General features: G+C 36.6%; 2 protein-coding genes across 6 annotated transcripts in view; one reads left to right on the forward strand and one right to left on the reverse strand.

Annotated features, from left to right (window-relative positions):
- L1TD1 (LINE1 type transposase domain containing 1) overlaps window positions 1–20609 on the reverse strand; it is a 1087927-nt gene that overhangs the window by 1049026 nt on the left and 18292 nt on the right. The window lies entirely within an intron of this gene.
- Window positions 6210–19865, forward strand: FRG1 (FSHD region gene 1). Its single transcript, XM_022571056.3, has 10 exons — window positions 6210–6508; window positions 6617–6694; window positions 8736–8806; window positions 13071–13196; window positions 14000–14057; window positions 14400–14514; window positions 15776–15880; window positions 17934–18025; window positions 18522–18632; window positions 19762–19865. The coding sequence occupies exons 2-10, from the start codon at window positions 6633–6635 to the stop codon at window positions 19796–19798; spliced, it is 777 nt and encodes a 258-aa protein (XP_022426764.1). The 5' UTR covers window positions 6210–6508; window positions 6617–6632; the 3' UTR covers window positions 19799–19865.

Consider the following 20609-nt stretch of genomic DNA (forward strand, 5'->3'; position numbering starts at 1 on the left):
TGAAAGGAAAGAAGAGCACAACCTTCATTTCCACACTCCCTAACCCCGCTCTCCCTGCCAGTCAACAAAACCCTCCACAAAGGCTGCTTTCTCATCTGAACTTACCCTCTACTCTGTGCTCACGTGGTCCAGGGGACGCTGGGAGGCCCTGAGTCCCTTTCAGGGAGCCTGCAAGGTCAAAGCCCTTTCCGTGACAGTACTTAGATGTTACTTGCCTCTCCCACCCCCATCTTCTCCCCAGTGTACACTGGAGTCCCCCATAAGCTGCCCGGTATGTGATATCACAAGAAATTGAATGTGGAAGCAGATAGGAGAACCAAAATCTCTTCTGTTAAGCCAGACACTAAAGATATATATGCAAAAATATAAAACAATGCCACTCTTCTCATCAATTTTAATAAAATGTTATTTATGTTAACACGTAATAGGTCTATTTTCTAATAATTTTTTAAATTTCTCAGTTTTAATTTTTAGTATGGTAAATATAGATAGATATAATCCATATTTTAAAAAACTTCTAAAGGGTCCTCAATAATTTTTATGAGTATAAACTTTTTGACACCAAAAAGTTTGAGACCTGACGCTTTAAAGCACATACTCTCTGAAGTAGCTTCCACCTACTCCATTTCTTAAGGACAATACTTGATTGATCATCTCCCATCCCCCACACCCAAGCTGTGTTGCAAAATCCAGAAACTATTTCTCTACTCCAGGCCTCCCTCATATGGGGAAGTGCTCCATATTGTGGGAATTATGTATTAACTTCTCTACAAAGAGCACCCTTCAATGTCATCAACCTATTTGAAACCACTTTCTTCATACCCTCTCTCTCTAAGACATGTATTTTAAATGTTCCTTCTCTCCAGCACAAGTAAATAGGGCTCTGCTTAGTAATGTGTCAACAGAAAAAAAGAAAAAAGAAGATGCTTTGATAAGTGAGAAAATAATGATAGAATGTGGTAGAATGTCATATATCTCCTGTCCTGTCATCTTGTACTCTATATATCTTCTGTGTATGTTAGACAATGTTACATGTTGCAGGGGTAAATCCATAAAGAGTATAGTCCAGAATGTCCCAGCTTAGGTCCTTAGAAGATGTGCTCATGATAGCCTACATAACACTCTTGAAATGTTAAATATTTCTACTGAAAATGATTAAAGACTTAAATATAAGACCTGAAAACATAAAACTCCTAAGCGAAAACATAGAGAAAAAGTTCCTCAACATTGGTCATGGAAATAATTTTTTGGATGTGACACCAAAGGCACAAGCAACAAAAGCAAAATAAACAAGTGGGACTACAACAGACCAAAAAGCTTCTGCACAGCAAAAGAAACAATCAACAAATTAAAAAGGCAATCTACAGAGTGGGAGAAAATATTTGCAAATCATATATGTGATAAGGGATTAATATCCAAAATATATAAGAAATTCATTCATTAGAAAAAAAACCTATTAAAAATGGACAAAGGAACGGAATAGATATTTTTCCAAAGGCCAACAGGTATATGAAAAGACACTCAATGTCACTAATCATCAGGGAAATGCAAATCAAAACCACAATGAAATATCACCTCACACCTGTTAGAATGACTATTAGCAGGAAGACGAGATAATAAGTACCGGCAAAGATGTGGAGAAAAGGGAACCCTTACGCACTGTTGGTAGGAATGTAAATTGGAGCAGCCACTGTAGAAAATAGCATGGAGGTTCCTTAAAAAAGTGAAAATAGGACTTCCATATGATCCAGTAATCCCACTTCTGGGTATATATCCAAAGGAAAGGAAATCAGTATCTCGAAGAGATATCTGCACTTCCATGTTCGATGCAGCATTATTCACAATAGCAAAGATGGAAACAACCTAAATGTCTGTCTATGAATGAATGGATAAATAAGATGTGGTATATATATGTGTGTGTGTGTGTGTGTGTGTGTGTGTGTTGTGTGTGTGTACTGTCTCATAGAAACAGAGAGTAGAACAGTCGATGTTTTCATGTCAGATCTATATGTTTTGCCTCCATTTTCTTTTAGTCCAAACAACAGAACACAATTTTAGTAGTTAGTGAAATTGGTCTGGACCCACTGCTCTCATACTGCAATCACTGTTAAACCTAATCTTTTGCCACAAAAACACTGGGGAAGAATGTACCATATGCACTTGTCAAAATAAATTGTTTTACCTTGCTTTTAAAAACTCAAGGTAAAACAATTCCTTCCAGAAAAATTAAGAAATAAAAACTTGGAAATGTAAAATATGTTGTTAAATCTTTGCATAAGGATGCTAATAGAGCATAAACATCAGTTTTTCAAATTTTCATTTCAAATGAAAATTTTTAAGAAGGGGAGCGTTAGTAATTTGTTAAAAACTTCCCATTTAAATTAACTCAAGTAAATATAAGGATTTTCCTTCATTTAAAGCCCTTTTTACAAGAACACTTTAAAGCATAATTGGTTTCTCCCCTAAATCTAGTCCCAAGTCACCATTTACAACTGAACATCAAAGATTTCAGAAATGATTTTGAAGCTCTTGCACCTTACTAAGTGCTATTTGCAACCTCAGACTTCTATCATTTTGGACTTTACTTCTGCACAGCAATAAACACACCTCTCCCATTATTCTCTACCTCCATACACTTCTCTTTTCATTTAATATCTAATTTTTCTCATAGTATTCTTACCCATCTTTAAGTATACAAATGACAAAAGATACAGTATAGTACAATACATATAGTATGTGTATAAACATTGTATCTAGCTATAAAAATTTTCCTCTTAAAAACTAAATATTTAATTTTCAGAAAAGATAGAAGTTTGGGGAACAACCTTCTCCAGCTGCCAGTCATGAAAACATAAATTCTAGGTCAATGTTTCCCAAATTTGCCTGACCACTAAGAATCATTTGTGACACTTACCAAAAACACATATTCCTGGGTCCCATCAGTGATCTTCTTGAATAAAAATCTCTAGATGAGGGGCCTGGGGGTAAGTGTTTCTAAAAAATATCTTCAGTGATTCTTTTTTTTTTCTGTCCACACCACGCAGCTCGTGGGATCTTAGCTCCCCGACCAGCGATCAAACTCGGCCCCACAGCAGTGAAAGCACCGAGTCCCAACCACTGAACCGCTAGGGAATTCCCTGCAACGATTCTTAAGGTCAGTAAAGCTTGGAAAATGGCACAAGGATCCCTCTCATTGAATAACCTTGAAAACTTGGCAATGTTAATGGAAAATATGTTAACAGAATTTCCAATTTCTCCCCTTGCTAAAAACATGTTTACTCACACCTCCTCAATTCATCAAGATCCTAGAGGACTTATGTGACTCCTGAAACCCACAGAAACCTGGAGGAGTTGAAAATAAAATTAATTAAAAAAAAAAAAAGCGGCTGTTTAACTTCAAAACAGAGGGTGGGACTAGAAGGGAGAGTCATGAATTTATCTCTATTCCAGTACAAAGCATCGTCTTAGATTCTACAAACTAGACTGGATACTAATCTAGTAAACCATTTGTCATGGTTTTGCTTTGAGTTAGGTTTGAATTGGGCCTGTCTTGATTCTGTGGTGCCAGCAGGAATCAAGAGTTTAATATTGCCAAAGATTCTTTAATATTCAAACTGGTTTCCATTTTTTTTCTATGTCACAAAGAGCTATGGCTTGAGTGGGAGAATCCTGGCGTCACTTACACAACCCATCATACCCACTGCTGCAGAATAAGTGTCCTGGAATACCACTTTGTTCATCTCACCCCACTACTATTTAATCACTCTAAAGTGCTTACTGATTTCATGCAAATTCTTCAGCCAAGGGACTTCCCTGGTGGCGCAGTGGTTGAGAGTCCGCCTGCCGATGCAGGGGACATGGGTTCGTGCCCCGGTCCGGGAAGATCCCACGTGCCGCGGCGCGGCTGGGTCCGTGAGCCATGGCCGCTGAGCCTGCGCATCCGGAGCCTGTGCTCCGCAACAGGAGAGGCCACAGCAGTGGCAGGCCCGCGTACCGCAAAAAAAAAAAAAAAAAAAATTCTTCAGCCAAAAAATGACCCCAGGGACTTCCCTGGTGGCACGGTGGTTAAGAATCTGCCTGCCAATGCAAGGGACACGGGTTCGAGCTCTGGTCTGGGAAGATCCCACATGCTGCGGAACACCTAAGCCTGTGCGCCACAACTATTGAGCCTCGCTCTAGAGCCCGCGAGCCACAACTACAGAGCCCGCGCGCCACAACTGCTGAAGCCCACACACCTAGAGCCCATGCTCTGCAACAAGAGAAGCCACCGCAATGAGAAGCCCATGCACCGCAAGGAAGAGTAGCCTCTGCTCGCCACAACTAGAGAAAGCCCGTGCGTAGCAATGAAGACCCAAAGCAGCCAAAAATAAATAAACTTATGAAAATAAAATTTTAAATAAGTTAAAAAAAATGACCCCAACTTGCCTTCTCAATCCTAGTTCCCACCACTCTAATCTACATGCCCTGTGCTCCAAACAACAGGGCTGCCCACTGCTCCTTACACAAGCCCTTTACTCTTCTATCTCTATGCCTTTGCTAATACTGCTGCCACTATCAGACATGCCTATCCTCACCCATCTCCAGCTATCAAAACCCTACCCATTGTTCAAGACCCTTCTCAGATGCCACTTTGACTATTTATCTTCTCCTGATCCCTAGAGCAAGACAGAAGCACAAACTCCTATAACATGTCACCACCACATCCTGCCACAACATTTTGTTTATATCTTTCTCAGGGCACTTTGATATCTAATAATAATAGCTAACATTTATGATGTACTATTTATCAGGAACTTTTAAAAGTATTTTCCTATATTAACTCTCTTAATATTCATCATAACCCTAGGAGGTATCATCCCATTTTATAGCTGAAGAAACATAGTTATGTGGAGGTTAAATGACTATGTCATCTAACTTACGAAGACAGCAAGGTTTGTCCACCCAAGCAGTCTGTCTCCAGAAGCTACACTCTTAATTATGTGTTATACTGCCTCTCACTGCACATTATTTATTTAGATGAAGGCCCTTAAGATCAGGCCCTGAGTCTAAGCATCTTTTGTATTCTCCTATCACCAAGCAGTGTCTTTGCAGAGACAGCTGATAAATAAATAAGGAATTGGCTTCCAATGGCCTGCTATTCCTTACCCATCCAATATGTCTACTTGTGTTTTTCTATCACAATCCCTCCTATCTAGTCAAGTCACACTCTGTTCCACTCTCTTCATTATCCCACACCAGGATTTAGACTCTTACTATTTTAACTGACATTTAGGCAAGGTCTACTGTGAAGCAGGCATTGGGTACAGGTGTAGGTGAAACAAGGATAAATAAGCCATGGCTCCTGCGTTTAAAAAGCACAGTATTAAACTACAGAGTGAGAAACGAAGGCTATTTGGGGAAATAGAGGAAGTCATTCAAACATGGCTTTTTGGAGAAAACGAAGCCTGAGTTTGTCTTAAAGGCTGAAAAAAAAGGGTCGCATGAAGAGGGTGGGTAAGAGTCTAAAGCAGCATTCTAGGCAGCAGAAGCAAACACAGAGCTCTCCAACATTTCCAATAATTTTGTGTGACTGGAATTAAGGTGGCAGGGGTTCAGTGGTGGGTAAAGAGGTCACAATCACCAATTTACTAAGTGATGCTAGGATTTTCCCTCCAGAAAGCAACAGGCTTCCCTTTAATAGATTTTAGGTAGGGGAATAATGATCAGCGATTTATTTAGAGATCACTCAGCACTACAGAGGACGGTTTGGAAGGTGGAGAAAATGGAATCAGGGAGGTGGATTATCAAACTGATGAGATCGGAACAGGTGATTGAAGTTGTGAAAGCCTCTCAAGACCCCCCCATATGGAAAGACCTCTCTGATTACATTAGTTTCCAAGGTCACCCTCCCACTCTACCTCCGCCCAAATTCCTGCAGCACTAGTGAAAGCTTCGGCCCAAATGTTGGCACTTAATTGTCTTTTATTTTATTCCCTATTTGTTTCCTGTACATTACTCGAGTCTCCCTAATTAAAACAGTACAATAAACGTTTACATAATTGAGATGGCTCGTGACGTCGTCCAAGGCCCCGTAACGCACTCTGTGTTACCCAGCGCCCCCACCGCCCCGCTCCCACACGCCGGCTCAGCCCTCGGCCGCGGGGCGCAGTCAGGACCCGTCCGCTGTGCAGAGTCCGGAGGGTTGACGGAGTCATTTATTTCACCCTCTGATCTAACTATCGTCTCCTCCCGAGACCTAGCAGGCGGCTCTCTCCAGAGTGGCTCAAGACGCCGAGCAGCGCTGTGAGACCCGCCACATTCACCAGAAGGCTCGTCTCCCCAGTTTCCTCGCTTAGAAAGGCCCTAAGGTTCCCGTTCTCAGGACGGAGCAATGAACGCTGGTATATTTAGGCCCTCTGCGGTCGCCGTAGCCCCAGCCTGTCAACAGGAAGTAGAATTCTATTTGGGACTCATTATTCGGGAGAGAAAGGCCAGGGATTCGGGGGAAACGCGCCCACTCCGCTGCTGCGTAAGTTCTCAGGGAGTTTGGACTCCATCCCCACTCTTGTGCCTCCCTCGCCCGCTTCTGCCCCAGTTCACGTATCTTGCCCTGAGCCAGCTCCCTGTCTTAATACAGAAGCGTCACCGCGACCATGGCCGAATACTCCTACGTGAAGCCCACCAAACTCGTGCTCAAGGGAACCAAGGCAAAGAGGTAAACCGCGAGTTTGTGCGGGAGAATCTGCCCCTCTTTTCCGACAACCCTCCACTCTCCTCTCCCTGCGGCTAGGCTGTGGAAGCCGCCGGGAGCTGTCATTCAGGCTCCCAGCCCTTGGGCCTCGCCTCCTGCCGAGATGCACTCAGTTCCCGGCGCCGGTGCGGAGACGCACCGCCAGAGTCTCGCCCTAGCTGGGCGGACCGATAGCCCAGGAGCCACAAGTTCGGGTCCCTTGATGAGCGCTCCCCCCTCCAGATCTATGCTTGGTGGGTCTGTATTAGTGTGATAGTGTAGGTTATAACAGTAGCTTCCTTAATTAGGAATAATTATTTTCAACATTGTCTCCCTCCCACCTAGAAAAAATTAGCTTTTAATGCAATATGTAGATGTGGATTTTGAAAAGGATATGGGTTTGAACCTGGACTCCACTAATTACTAATTTTGTGATTTGTGGCAGGTACGTTAATATCTTTGAGCTTCCATTTATTCGTTTATTGGGAGAGACTAATGATACTCTAAAAGGATTATTATGAGGATTAAGTGAGATAATATGTACAGTAAGTAACTAGAGCCAAATACAAGGAAGAAGTTATAGTGGTGATTTATGAGTATTAGATTTTTAGGAAAAGATATCTGCCCACTCATACCTCCACCTCGTTTTTAACTGCTATATTTGCTCGGGGTTGATTATTCACAAAAATGTTGAGCATTTCATCCTGGTCTGATAGAGTTTTAGGTACGTTTATGAGAGATGGAAGGAAAGTGTCAAGGAGCAAACTGAAGCCACTGCACTTGAGAACTCTGCCTAGGGGTCTGGCATCAAGAATTTATCCTGAATACATGTGAAACTGTTACTGTCTGAATTCATAGGAGGGAGGGGAGAGTTAGCTTCTGAAAGCTTATTTTGTGATGAAAATACAAACAAGTGTGTCTTATAATCATTATAACTATCAATATAATTAACACATACATAGCACTTCCTGTGTGCCAAGAACTATTCTAAGTACTACATATTAACTTTTTTTTAAAGTCACTCTGGGTTTTCTTTTAATTATTGAGATATAATACATATACTATAAAATTCACCCTTTTAAAGTAGAATTCAGTGCCTTTTAGGATATTCACAAGGTTCACCACTGTCAAGTTGCTGAACATTTTCATCATCTCAAAAAGAAACCCCACAATCATTAGCAGTCACTCCCCATTCTGCTCATCCCCTAATCCCAGGCAACCACTAATCCACTTGTCTGTATCAGTTTGCCTCTTCTAAATATTTCATATAAATGGAATCATACAATATGTGGCCTTTTGTACCTGGCTTCTTTTCCTTAGGATAACATTCTCAAGGTTCATCTATGTTATATTAGTACTCATTCCTTTTATGGCTGAGTAATATTCCATTGTATGGATACAACACATTTTGTTTATCCATTCATCAGTTCATGGACATTTGGGTTTCCACTTTTTGGCGCTTGTGAATGATGCTGCTATGAATATTCTTAATACAAGTTTCTGTGCAGACATATGTTTTCTTTTCTCTTGGGTGTATACCTAGGAGTAGAATTGTTAAGTCCTATGGTAACTCTGCGTTTAACTTTTTGAGAACTCCAAACTCTTTTCTAAAGTGGCTGCACCATTTTACATTTTCATGAGCAATGTATGAAGATACACATTTTCTTAATCCTCGCAACAGCCTTAAGAGTTGGGTTAAATTATTATCCTTACTGTGTAGGTGGGGAAACTGACTTACAGAGAGATTAAGTAAATTTTCCAAAAATCACAGAGCTAAGAAATGACAGAATCAGGCTTTTAAAAGGCAGTCTGGCTCCAGAGTCTGTTCTCTTAACTGTAACACAGTATGTACAGGATCAGAAGTGACTTCTCAGGATTAGAAGTAAGAGGGCATATCAATGTATATCGTTGTAAATCAATAATTTATATATCAATGTACATCTTAAAAGAGTCTTCTAAGATTCCATCATATGACAGTAGGCAAATCAATATATTTAAACTCATCTATATAAATTATCTCCTATAGTAAGAAGAAAAAGAGCAAAGAGAAGAAGCGAAAAAGAGAAGAAGATGAAGAAATTCAACTTGATATTGTTGGTGAGTCAGTTTTGTATACCTTATTCTGAGAAAAGTTAACATTGGTTGAGATCCCTTTAAAATTATTTTCCTAGTAGGGATAAGTAGTAAAAAGGAAGTAGAAGGAATTTATGACCGACTCATATTTGTCTTAAAGTGCTCAAATATTACTTATAGTTATAGATTTCTTTTATGCTCTAGCACAGTAGATGTCATTGCTGAGGCCTTTTCTTCATCATCAGGAGAAAGCACAGGAGAGAGGAAACATGGTTCTCTGAATCATTACACTGCTTAATAACCCAGAGATTCTGATATATCATTTTAAAAAAGGCCTAATATAGATAAATATTATTTTTTATTTTTTTTGTGGTACGCAGGCCTCTCACTGTTGTGGCCTCTCCCGTTGCGGAGCACAGGCTCCGGACACGCAGGCTCAGCGGCCATGGCTCACGGGCCCAGCCGCTCTGCGGCATGTGGGAACCTCCTGGACCGGGGCACGAACCCGTGTCCCCTGCATCGGCAGGCGGACTCTCAACCACTGCGCCACCAGGGAAGCCCAATAAATATTATTTAACCAAATACATTTTACAAATTATTTTCTCTTTCTCTCTTTTCTTTTCATATTGATATCCAGTTGTCCCAGCATCATTGATGAATAGACTTTCCTTTCACCATTAAAGTGCTTTGGTATCTTTGTCAAAAATCAATTGACTTTATATGTGTTAAGTCTATTTCTGGACTCTGTTCCATCGATTCGTCTACTGTTCTAGCGATATATTTGTCTTGATTACTGTCATTTCATAAAGTCTTGAAATTAGGTTGTGTGAATCTCCCAACTTTATACTTCTTCTTTATACTTCTATACTTCTTTATACTCTTCTAGATCCTTTGCGTTTCCATATAAATTTTACAATTTATTATTTTCTACCATAAATCCTGTTGGATTTTCTGGGAGAATTATATTGAATCTAGGTCATTTGGGGAGAATCAACATTAAGTGTACTTGGTCAAAATGGCACAGAACATATAAAATACAAATAATTTAAAATCATTAACTATTACATTTTTAAGAAAGTTTTAATGATCATAGGATGCTGATAATGATTCTGAGTAAAGCATTTTTTTTTTTTACTGAAAACAATTATAGCTATAAGTCAGAAATAAATTATGTAAAGCTCTCACTAAATTATTTTAATTGTGGTAAAATATACATAACAAAATTTATCGCTTTCGCCATTTTTAATTGTACAATTCAGTGTCATTAAGTGCATTCACATTGTCATACAGCCATCACCACCATCCATCTCCAGAATTTTTTTCATCTTGCAAAACTGAAACTTTGCACCCATTAAATTATAAATGCCCATTCCTTACTCCCCCCTAGTCCCTGGCAACCTCCATTCTATTTTCTGTCTATTTTCTGTCTCTATGAATTCAACTACTCTAAGTACCTCAGAAGGGTGGAATCATACAGTATTTGTCCTTTTATGACTGTCTTACTTTGCATAATGTCTTCAGGGTTCATCCATGTTGTAGCATGTGTCAGAATTGCCTTCCTTTTTAAGGCTGAATAATATTCCTTTGTACGTATATACCATATTTGTTTATCCATTCATCTATCAATGAAAACATGGGTTGCTTCTACCTTTTGCCTGTGAACATGGTTGTATAGATATCTCTTCAAGACTCTGCTTTCATTTCTTCTTGGTATAGACCCAGAAATGGAATTGCTGGATCATATACAGTAATTCTATTTGAAATTTTGTGAGAAACCACCATACCATCTTACATTCCCACCAGCAGTGCACAAGAGTTCCAGTTTCTCCATATCCTCATGAACACTTGTTATTTTCTGTTTTTTTTTTGATAATAGCCATCCTAATGGGTATGAAGTGGTATCCCATTATGGTTTTGGTTTGCATTTTCCTAATGATTAGTAATGTTGAGCATCTTTTCATGTGGTTATTGGCCATCTGCATATCTTCTTTGGAGAAATGCCTATTCAAGTCCTTTGCCCATCATTTGAATTGGGTTGCTTTTCTTGTGGTTGCTGAGTTTTAAGAGTTCTCTACATATCCTGGATATTTATTCCTTATCAAATATGTGATGTACAAATATTTTCTGGTTGTCTTTTTACTCTATTGATAGTGTCCTTTGATGCACAAAAATTTTTCATTTTGATGAAGTCCAGTTTGTCTGTTTATTCTTTTGTTGTTTGTACCTTTGATGTCATATCCAAGAAATCATTGCCAAATCCAGTGTCATGAGGCTTCTCCCATATGCTTTCTTCTTAGAGTTTTATCTTGATAGTTTCAGCTCTTACGTGTAGGTCTTTGATGCATTTTGAGTTAGTATGTGTATATGATATTAGGTAAGGTCCAGCTTCATTTAAGCTAAACTTTTACTAATTTTTTTATTAGTTATGAAGAGCCTGACCTGTTTAGCTGAATAGATAATTTTGTACAGTGTGATTAACTCAATTTTAAAAATGTTTTATCATGGAAAATTTTCAAACTAATACATAAGTAGAGAAAAGAACGTAATGAATCTTCCATGAATATAATGAATCACTGAGCTTTAGTAATAATCAATATTTTAACAGTCTTGTTTCATTTACACACATGCCCACTGTGAGATAATCTCTCATGCATACATTTTTCTGGAGAATTTTAAAATAAATAACAGATACTAAGTCATTATACATATACACATAAATGTGCATTTCTTACAAGATCAGTCTCTCTCTTTCTCTCTTTTCTTCCTTCTGTTTTGCTCTTTCTTTTAATACATAACACTATCTCATTATCAGACCCAACAAAAATTGGATACAATTTAGGTTTGTACTCAACAGTGAAAAGCTTTTCCTCTAGATCAGGAACAAGACAAGGATGCCCACACTTGCCACTTTTATTCAACATAGTATTGGAAGTCCTACAGAGCAATTAGGCAAGAAAAAGAAATCCAAATCAGAAAGGAAGAAGTAAAAATGTCACTATTTGCAGATGACAGGATATTATATATAGAAAACCCTAAAGACTCCACCAAAAAACTGTTAGAACTGATCAACGAATTCAGTAAAGTTGCAGAATACAAAATGAATATACAAAAATTTGTTGCATTTACTATACATTAATAATGAACTATCAGAAAGCGAAATTCACAGTCCCATTTACAACTGCATCAAAAAGAATAAAATACCTAGGAATAAATTTACAAAGGAGGTGAAAGACCTGTACACTGAAAACTGTAAGACATTAATGACAGAAATTGAAGAAGACATGTAGAAAAGATATTCCATGGTCATGGATTGGAAGAATTAATATTGTTAAAATGTCTAAACTAACCCCAAAGCAATCTACAGATTCAGTGAAATTCCTATCAAAATTCCAGTGGCATTTTTCACAGAAGTAGAACAAACAGTCCTAAAATTTATATGTACCACAAAAGACCCCAAATAAAGCGATATAGAGAAAGAAGAACAAGGCTGGTGGTATCACACTTCCTGATTTCGAAGTATATTATAAAGCTAAAGTAATCAAAACAGTATGGTACTGACATAAAAACAAACACATAGATCAATGGAGCCAGATAGAGAGCCCAGAAATAAACCCATGCATATTCCAGGAATATGCAATGAGGAAAGGGCAGTCTTTTCAATAAATGATGTTGGGAAAACTGGACTGCTATCTTGTACCATACACAAAAATTAACTCAAAATGAATTAAATGTTTAAATGTAAGACCTGAAACCATAAAACTCCTAGAAGGAAAATATACGTAATAAGCTCCCTGACCTCAGTCTTAGCAATTGTAATTATAATCTGGAGGGATACATAAGAAACAAGTTGCAGTAGTCATTGCCTCTGGAAACCAGTCATGGATGACTGGAGGCTGATATGAGAGAGTCTGTTCTCTATATATCATTTTGTGCCTTCATGTGTACTGCTATTTTACATTTTAAAAGAACCTAATCTTGACTGTGGTGGTAGTAACCTAGATCTACATACCTGCATAGAAACATACAAGTGAGTGTGTGTAAAAGTGATGAAATCTGAATAAGTTTCATGGATTGTATCAGTTTCATGGATTTGGTTTTGATACTGACTATAATTATGCAAGATGTTAGCCATTGGGAGAAAGTGATTAAAAGGTATATGAGATCTCCCTGTATTATTCTTACAACTACAAAATAAAAATTTTAAATATGTTATAATGACAACAGCAACAAGTAAGAACCTTCTGTCAAATCCAGAACATAAATTTAAATTACTGATTTTATTTTTTAGGAATCTGGTGGACAGTAACAAACTTTGGTGAGATTTCAGGAACCATAGCGATTGAAATGGATAAAGGAACCTACATACATGCACTTGACAATGGACTTTTTACACTGGGAGCTCCACATAAAGAAGGTTTGTGTCTGGTAGAAGCAATGGGAGGGAAAGGGTACAGTATATATTTTATAACATTCATTCACTTAGGCCAAATTCTAACAAATCTCGAATATATTCCAAAGGAATGAATCCATTGATTTGACTCTTCCATTTTTTTTCCTTCTTCACTATTTACCAGTTATTGGCAACTCCCTCTTTCCAGTATAAGCATTTGAAAACATTCTGTATAGTTCCAGAAGAGTATCCATGGGAATCAAAAACAATATGAATAATTGAAATAATAAGTAGAAAGAAAAAGAAAACCTGGTTGAGTCAAAGGTTTGAATTCCTTTATTCTTTAGACCTTTTGCCAAAACTAATCTGGAGCATTAAATAACTGTTAATAATTTAAAGTTTTCTCATTCCTTTTAGCCTATGGGAAGAAGCACTAATGAGATACGAAGAAATCAGAAGATTAAAAAGCAGTAGCTTTTTGTCTGAATGGCCATCCCTTGAATAAATTAAAGCATTTAGCTTTTTAAATATTAAGTGCTTATTTGTCTATGTGCTGACTGCATTTTAAAATACAAAGAGATAGTATCTTGGAAGTGACTAAATAAGCATCATGCTGACCTATCTTGTTAAGTATGTAAAACTAAACATGAGTTATATAGAAGATAAAGTAACTCTTCATACTATGAATACTGTATTATAATTACATCATAATATAATATTCTTATGTTTGTTTTTAAAAGAGCTACTTCTTTCAAGCTAAAGAGTATCTTTATATGTATATTTATAAGAAATGTCAAATTTATTTCAAATTGTTTTTTCTCCTGTAGTTGATGAGGGTCCTAGTCCTCCAGAGCAGTTTACAGCTGTCAAATTGTCTGATTCCAGGTAAGCTTGAGTTGAACTATAATTAATACACTGTAATACAATATGATACATTGTAATGGAATATTATATATCAATTAAAAGTAGTGTTTTTGAAGAATAATGAATTTGGAAAATGTTTGCTATATAAGGTATTATATAATACTTGTATTAAGAAAGTAGAATATTAAATTGTATACATAGAACTACATTGTCCAATACGGTAGCCACTAGCCACACGTGGCTTTTGAACATTTGGACTATGGTTAGTCTTGAATTTTTATACACACACATACTATTTTTATGTTCCATATTTAATTTCCTTTCTCTCCGTTTTTAACATTGATCTATTTTATTGATCTGAAGAATTGCCCTGAAATCTGGCTATGGAAAATACCTAGGTATAAATTCAGATGGACTTGTTGTTGGGCGTTCAGATGCAATTGGACCAAGAGAACAATGGGAACCAGTCTTTCAAGATGTAAGTACTCTTATTGTTTATAAAAGTTCCTTGTCAGTGAATGGGAAAGTCTCTAACATTCATTGAGAACATATGTTCAGAAAAACCGAGAAAAGTGGACTGCAATAATGCATTAAATTTTTTAAAACCAACATGAATTCATAACCTTAAAAAGAGCTCAAAAAATAGTGCAACACAGGGGAAAAAAAAATCAACAAAGTGAAAAGACAAGCTATGGATTGGGAAAAGTATTTGCAAACCATATATCTGACAAGGTGTTAATGTCCAAATTATATAAGAAACTCATTCAATAGCAAAAGAAAGAAAAATTTAAAAATGGGCAAAGAAACTGAATAGATATTTTTCATTATATCAACAGAAAACACCAACATATGATAAGGCCAGGATGATAAGTCAGATACTACCAGTTATACAGAATTTGAGGACGTTCATTTCACTTTATTTTGGGGAAAAACACTAAGTTTTAAAATTTTAAATTTAAATGAAAGAAAGACTTAGAAGTCCCTGATGTAACAAGTAAAACTTTGTTACAAAAAGGTACTCAGCAGAAAGATCAGCAGCACAGATTTAAATCACCTTAGACTATACAGCCACATCCAAGCTTACCAAAAGTCATCCAGGTGACAGAAAACCCAGCCCTTACCACCTCAAATAAGAAATTAAGTCAAATCCATGTTATTAGCACTTTTGTAACTGGATATGATAGAAGATTTAATTCTTCCTATACCCAGAAGTCCCTCAGACATTGATTCTTAAAGTTCTGAGCAATAAATTCAAAGGCATCGAAGGCTAGCTTTTATGAGATATATTTTCTCTGCATTTTTTTTTATTTTATTGAAGTATAGTTGATTATACTTCAATCAACTATGATATGTTTTTATATTTTCTAATTATGGAGAAAAATTTAAAACACTACTATTATAATTTTTTTTGTCTTTAAAGCTAACTTTTTAAAACACTAAATCAGTTATATCCTCAATAAATCTCTGAAGCCAAGGGAAATAATTCTATTCCATACAGTTAGAATTTAGTCCTACTAATAGAATATACTAAAAATATTTAATGTGGTTATCTTTGAGTAGTAAGATTATAGGTGATTTTGGTTTTCTTTTCTGTATTTTTTTTTATTTTTCCAGGTTTTCTTCACATTATTTTTCCTGATTACTTTTAGACATGGGAAAAATTCAATTTAGTCTCAAGACTTAAGAATTTTTTTCACAGGTATTCTCATAACTTATTTCTTACTATTTTGTTCATTTAGGGGAAAATGGCTTTACTGGCCTCAAATAGCTGCTTTATTAGATGCAATGAAGCAGGTGATATAGAAGCAAAAAGTAAAACGGCAGGAGAAGAAGAAATGATAAAGGTAATCATGAGACTTTTCTATAGACTAATACATGTCACATGTATGATGTGACTGCTTCTCTTTAAAATGTTGTAATCTGATCCAGATTCGCTGTGTGTAATGCATTAGTGAGGGCCAGAGTGGAAGGCTTAAAGAAACGAGGGATAAAAGCCTTTTCTAAGGTGGCTTTAATCCTTATAAATAAAGCATAAAAATCCATGTTATATTTTCTCTACTATCAGCATAATTTAAACACATCTATCAAGTATCTGCATATGTTTTGTTTTAAATTCTGTGTCATATATTTGATGTTATTTTTAAAATGTTCTCGATTTTCATAATCCTCAGTTTTACAGTCTTACAGTATTCTTTTTACCTTGAAAAATATCACTAATCTTTTTAAACAAGAATGTTAATAGCAGTAACTCTTCATTTCATTATTTGGAGTTGCCTGATGGAGAAAAAAATACCATTCTAGACAGCTCAGGAATTAGAAGTTTCGGTCTATCTTCCATAGTTTTCTCAAAAGCCAAAATCTCAAAAAATTTAAATCTAAAACCTAGATATTCTTGTTATATTTTAAAAAGTATTAGTCATAATATTTTTCAATTATATAAACAAAACTACAGCAAGTAGCTGCAGGTACTCTGCTGAGTGAGGCACATGCATAGTTGTCTTTTATCTTCATAGTATTCCTGTGAGGTTATCTTAACTTTACAGAGGAGGAAACAACCTTTGACCTTCCCTACATCCTCACTGTTTTGATCAGTCACTTCATGAAGTCACACAGATAAAGTGGAGACAGGATGTGTACCCAGGCCCAACTGACTCTAGAAATTACATTCCACACCACACTGCTTCTCAGGAAGCAGTCATTAGAAAAATGCTGATGGATTTCTGACTCACCTATTTTTAATTTTATTTATATTTAATTTTACTGTATCGTGCTTGAATTGTTTTTATCTGGATTACATTATAAAAGTATGATTATTGAAGACAAGCAGTACAAATGTATGTGCAGTACTTTGCACATCTACAGAAATAAAAAAACACTGTGCTATATTTATCAGTAATTACAACCGTTTTTATATGAAGTACCTGTCAGATATCCCTGGGTCTGTCTGGTTAGTCAGGTACCTGAAAGCTCTGAGCAATGATAATCCAGGACTCTTTCCACCTTGCCTTTTACGTTGCAGGCTCTGCTATTCTGTGTCAGCATCCACCTTTATAGCCTAGCCTTATCTACCAGAACACATTCCCTCCTGCCAAAAGCAGTATTGTGTCACAGACCTGGCCCAGAATTTCCCCAGGTCTTCTAGGACTCCTCCAGCCAAAACCAACACACACATATTATTTGCACATGCCTACTGCTCACCAGTTTCTAAGCAATCTTGGAATTGTGCTGTAAGGCACAGAGATCCCTTTCCAATGTGGGTCCGTTGGGTTGCAAATTGCCAGTTTCATGGCCCTGAATTCTGTCCTCTTCTTACCCCCCTCAGTTGATCCTAATTGCTATATCTGTATCAATTAATTTATGGAATGTGATAGTAAGTATCTGTCAAAACTGATGAAAGTATAAGGAGGATTTAAAAGGGATAGATTCCAATTAGATGAAAACAAATTGTGTTATGTTAAAAGTTTTAATGTGTTGGTAATATCCTATGCATAGTAAAATAGCTACTATCTTAAACTTCCAGTGTTATAAAATGAACACTAAATAGCAGGATAATTTGATCCTACTGTATTTACTTTTGCAGCCAAAATTAAATTAGTTAAATGATTGCCTAATTGGCTTAGTGGGATCTGATCTGTAAAATGCTTTTCAAATAAGTTTCTCTTCAGTGTTTCTGATGTAAGGGCTCTAAAGAAACATATAATAGCAATTATTTAGATAAATTATATATATAAATAAAAACACATATCTAGAATCTGTCTTTTTCTGAATCTAATTGCTAAGTTAACTGTCTTCTTCTTTTGCATAAGAAATCACCTAGAATGTTCTTCTGTAATAAGTAAGATGGAGCAGGGGGAAGATAAATGTGTAACCTGTTGGGTTCTCATCTCCAATATCCAGATTAGATCCTGTGCTGAAAGAGAAACTAAGAAAAAAGATGATATTCCAGAAGAAGACAAAGGAAATGTTAAACAGTGTGAAATCAATTATGTGTACGTATATTTTTTCCTTTTAGAACTGTAGATTTGGCAGTGAGATGCTTCTCAAGGCACCTAAAATAAAATAACCTGAAGGACAAGCAGAGACAACATAATGTAGACTCTAGGACAGAGCACTAAACTGAATGCTTCTCTTAAGGCTTCGGTTTTTGTAATTATCATCCTGCTAGCTTTCAATGCTCAAATCACTTGAGTTAATCTATTCTCCCTACTCTATAGAGTGTCTGTCATTGTCAGTACATAATGCCAACCAAATGTTGCCAGGACACAGGAGACTCCAGCCAATATTCCAAATCTTGAATTTGTAGAGCTATCCAAACAACTGCCTCTTTGATGGTGGGGTACTAAAGTCATTTTTGTTGTTGAAAAGTTGTAAGAAAAACAGTTTTTTTTAAATAAACAAAAAACTTTTAAAAATATTTTAAGCTCATCAGTAAACATGTATAATCAAAGTTTGAGATATTTTTCAAGAAAGATATTTTCTTAACAGAAAGAAATTCCAGAGCTTCCAAGACCACAAACTTAAAATAAGTAAAGAAGACAGTAAAATTCTTAAAAAGGCCCGGAAAGATGGATTTTTGCATGAAACACTTCTGGACAGGTAGGCATATTTTTAATAATTTCCAACTATTTTCAGTAGCCAATAGAAGTAGTGTATATAAATCCATGTTCTTTTTTAATTACTGTAATTTTCAAATTTTTGTCTTTATTTTTAATTTTTGAATGTGGTGGTATTACCTTAAAAGGACATCATAACTCTGGGAAAAGATCACCAAGAAAGAATATCTGGAAATCGCCAGATTCCAAGTGCTTATATATTTTATTGCAAGAAATTCAGGTCTGACTGAAACTGTTTCATAAATTTATTTACCATCAACTTTTTATAACTATTAGAACCAGGGCTAGAAAGAAATTCTTTGACTAATTTCAAAATTCAGTGAGCTCTGTTATAGTACAGCTTTCCAAAAATGAGATAAAAATCAGTTTAAAAATTTCTAAGTGTAAAATTGAATAACAAAATTGAAGCACTTTTATTAAGTTGAATTCAGATGTGTGCAGGATATTTATCATAGCACATTATTAATGTTTATTTATTAGTATTCCTATTTAGGTAAGTAGTGTCCTAGATTTACAACATTTAAAAAATGCTTAGGGCTTCCCTGGTGGCGCAGTGGTTGAGAGTCCGCCTGCCGATGCAGGGGACACGGGTTCGCGCCCCGGTCCGGGAGGATCCCACATGCCGCAGAGTGGCTGGGCCCATGAGCCATGGCCGCTGGGCCTGCGCGTCCGGAGCCTGTGCTCCGCAACGGGAGAGGCCACAACAGTGACAGGCCCGCGTATGACCAAAAAAAGAAAAAAAAAGAGTAAGGCTTGTGTCCTCTAACTTTTATCACTTATGAAAATACAACATTGCCATCTTGTTAAATAGAAGCTTAGGGCATGCTTAAATTCAGAGGCAATTAAAATCGCTGTTATGGATTTAAAAAGCCCTTAAGCAACATGAGTTAAAGATCAGGAAAAGATTTTTTTTGTAAGAATAAAATCCATGTAGTATGAAACATAAAATTGAAAAGTAAAATTTTAATTAAACTATTTTAATATAGGCAGTGTGGTAATATAATAACCAAAATTGAGAGCACAATTTCTGAGCATGAGTTTATGTTTAGTAGCAGTTGGCTATATATGACATGTTTCTACATAATTTTTATTATTTGTTTTTGTTTAAACAGGAGAGCAAAATTGAAAGCTGATAGATATTGCAAATGACCAGGATTTTTGTTTCTGTCTTCTTTTTTTCTGAATAAAAAAAATCAGTGGAAGTGTTTTAACAGAATTATTGGGCTGTTATGGAATTACTGCTGAACCAGATGCTAGATTTAACCAAGATTAATCAAGTTTAATTGAGATTCTCCATGGATGTACTTTTTTAGTCAACTGGTGTTTCACATGGAAATGAAACTTAGAGTACACACTTAAAGTACCACAGAATTCTCTTCTTTTCTGGATTTCCTGTCATAAAGCATGAAGTGCTACTCTGTGAAACTGATGCTTCTTGTGCAGCTTGTGGAAGCTGTCTTATTGCTTTATAGTCTTACTTTGCATTTCTTAGTACAATAGATGCCTAATCAGTACCTTTAAACGGAAATTAGAAACTCCCAATCCAGTCAGTCAGCAAGGCTTTGATTCTACCTCTTAAATATTGCCCAAATCACACACAAGCCAAACAAATATCAGGACAAGGGGGCTGCACAGAGAGAAAGAAATTGGGTATTAAGCAGTGGGATGGGAACAGGAAACATTTTACAAAAGAGCGAGTAGGTTCAGAACAGAGGATAAGAGTAAAATTGGGGAAATTCCCTACTTAGGACAGTTTAGCCACAATGGATATGTATTTATATAATGCTTTCATCCTCATGTGTGGGATGGGATGGGAGCTATTAAAGAGGCTCAGACACTAAGCATTGCTGAGGTCTGCTATGCTGAGACAGTTTTATTCCTAGCCTGTCTCTTTCTGAGTTCCTGAAAACAGTATTCAGGATGTCATCTAACTCTGTGAGTGTTCCCAAACCAGCTTGTG

Source organism: Delphinapterus leucas, chromosome 21 (genome assembly GCF_059928025.1).
Source record: "Delphinapterus leucas isolate spDelLeu-1000000601 "Yukka" chromosome 21, BTC_Dleu_Yukka2, whole genome shotgun sequence".
Taxonomy (NCBI): Eukaryota; Metazoa; Chordata; class Mammalia; order Artiodactyla; family Monodontidae; genus Delphinapterus; species Delphinapterus leucas.

Bases quoted from the DNA above. Each gene is read 5' to 3' on its own strand.
- FRG1 (XM_022571056.3), top strand. From the start codon at position 6,633: ATGGCCGAATACTCCTACGTGAAGCCCACCAAACTCGTGCTCAAGGGA. The intron at 18,026-18,521 runs GTACGTATATTT...TTTTCTTAACAG, and splicing joins CAGTGTGAAATCAATTATGT to AAAGAAATTCCAGAGCTTCC. The intron at 18,633-19,761 runs GTAGGCATATTT...TTGTTTAAACAG, and splicing joins CATGAAACACTTCTGGACAG to GAGAGCAAAATTGAAAGCTG.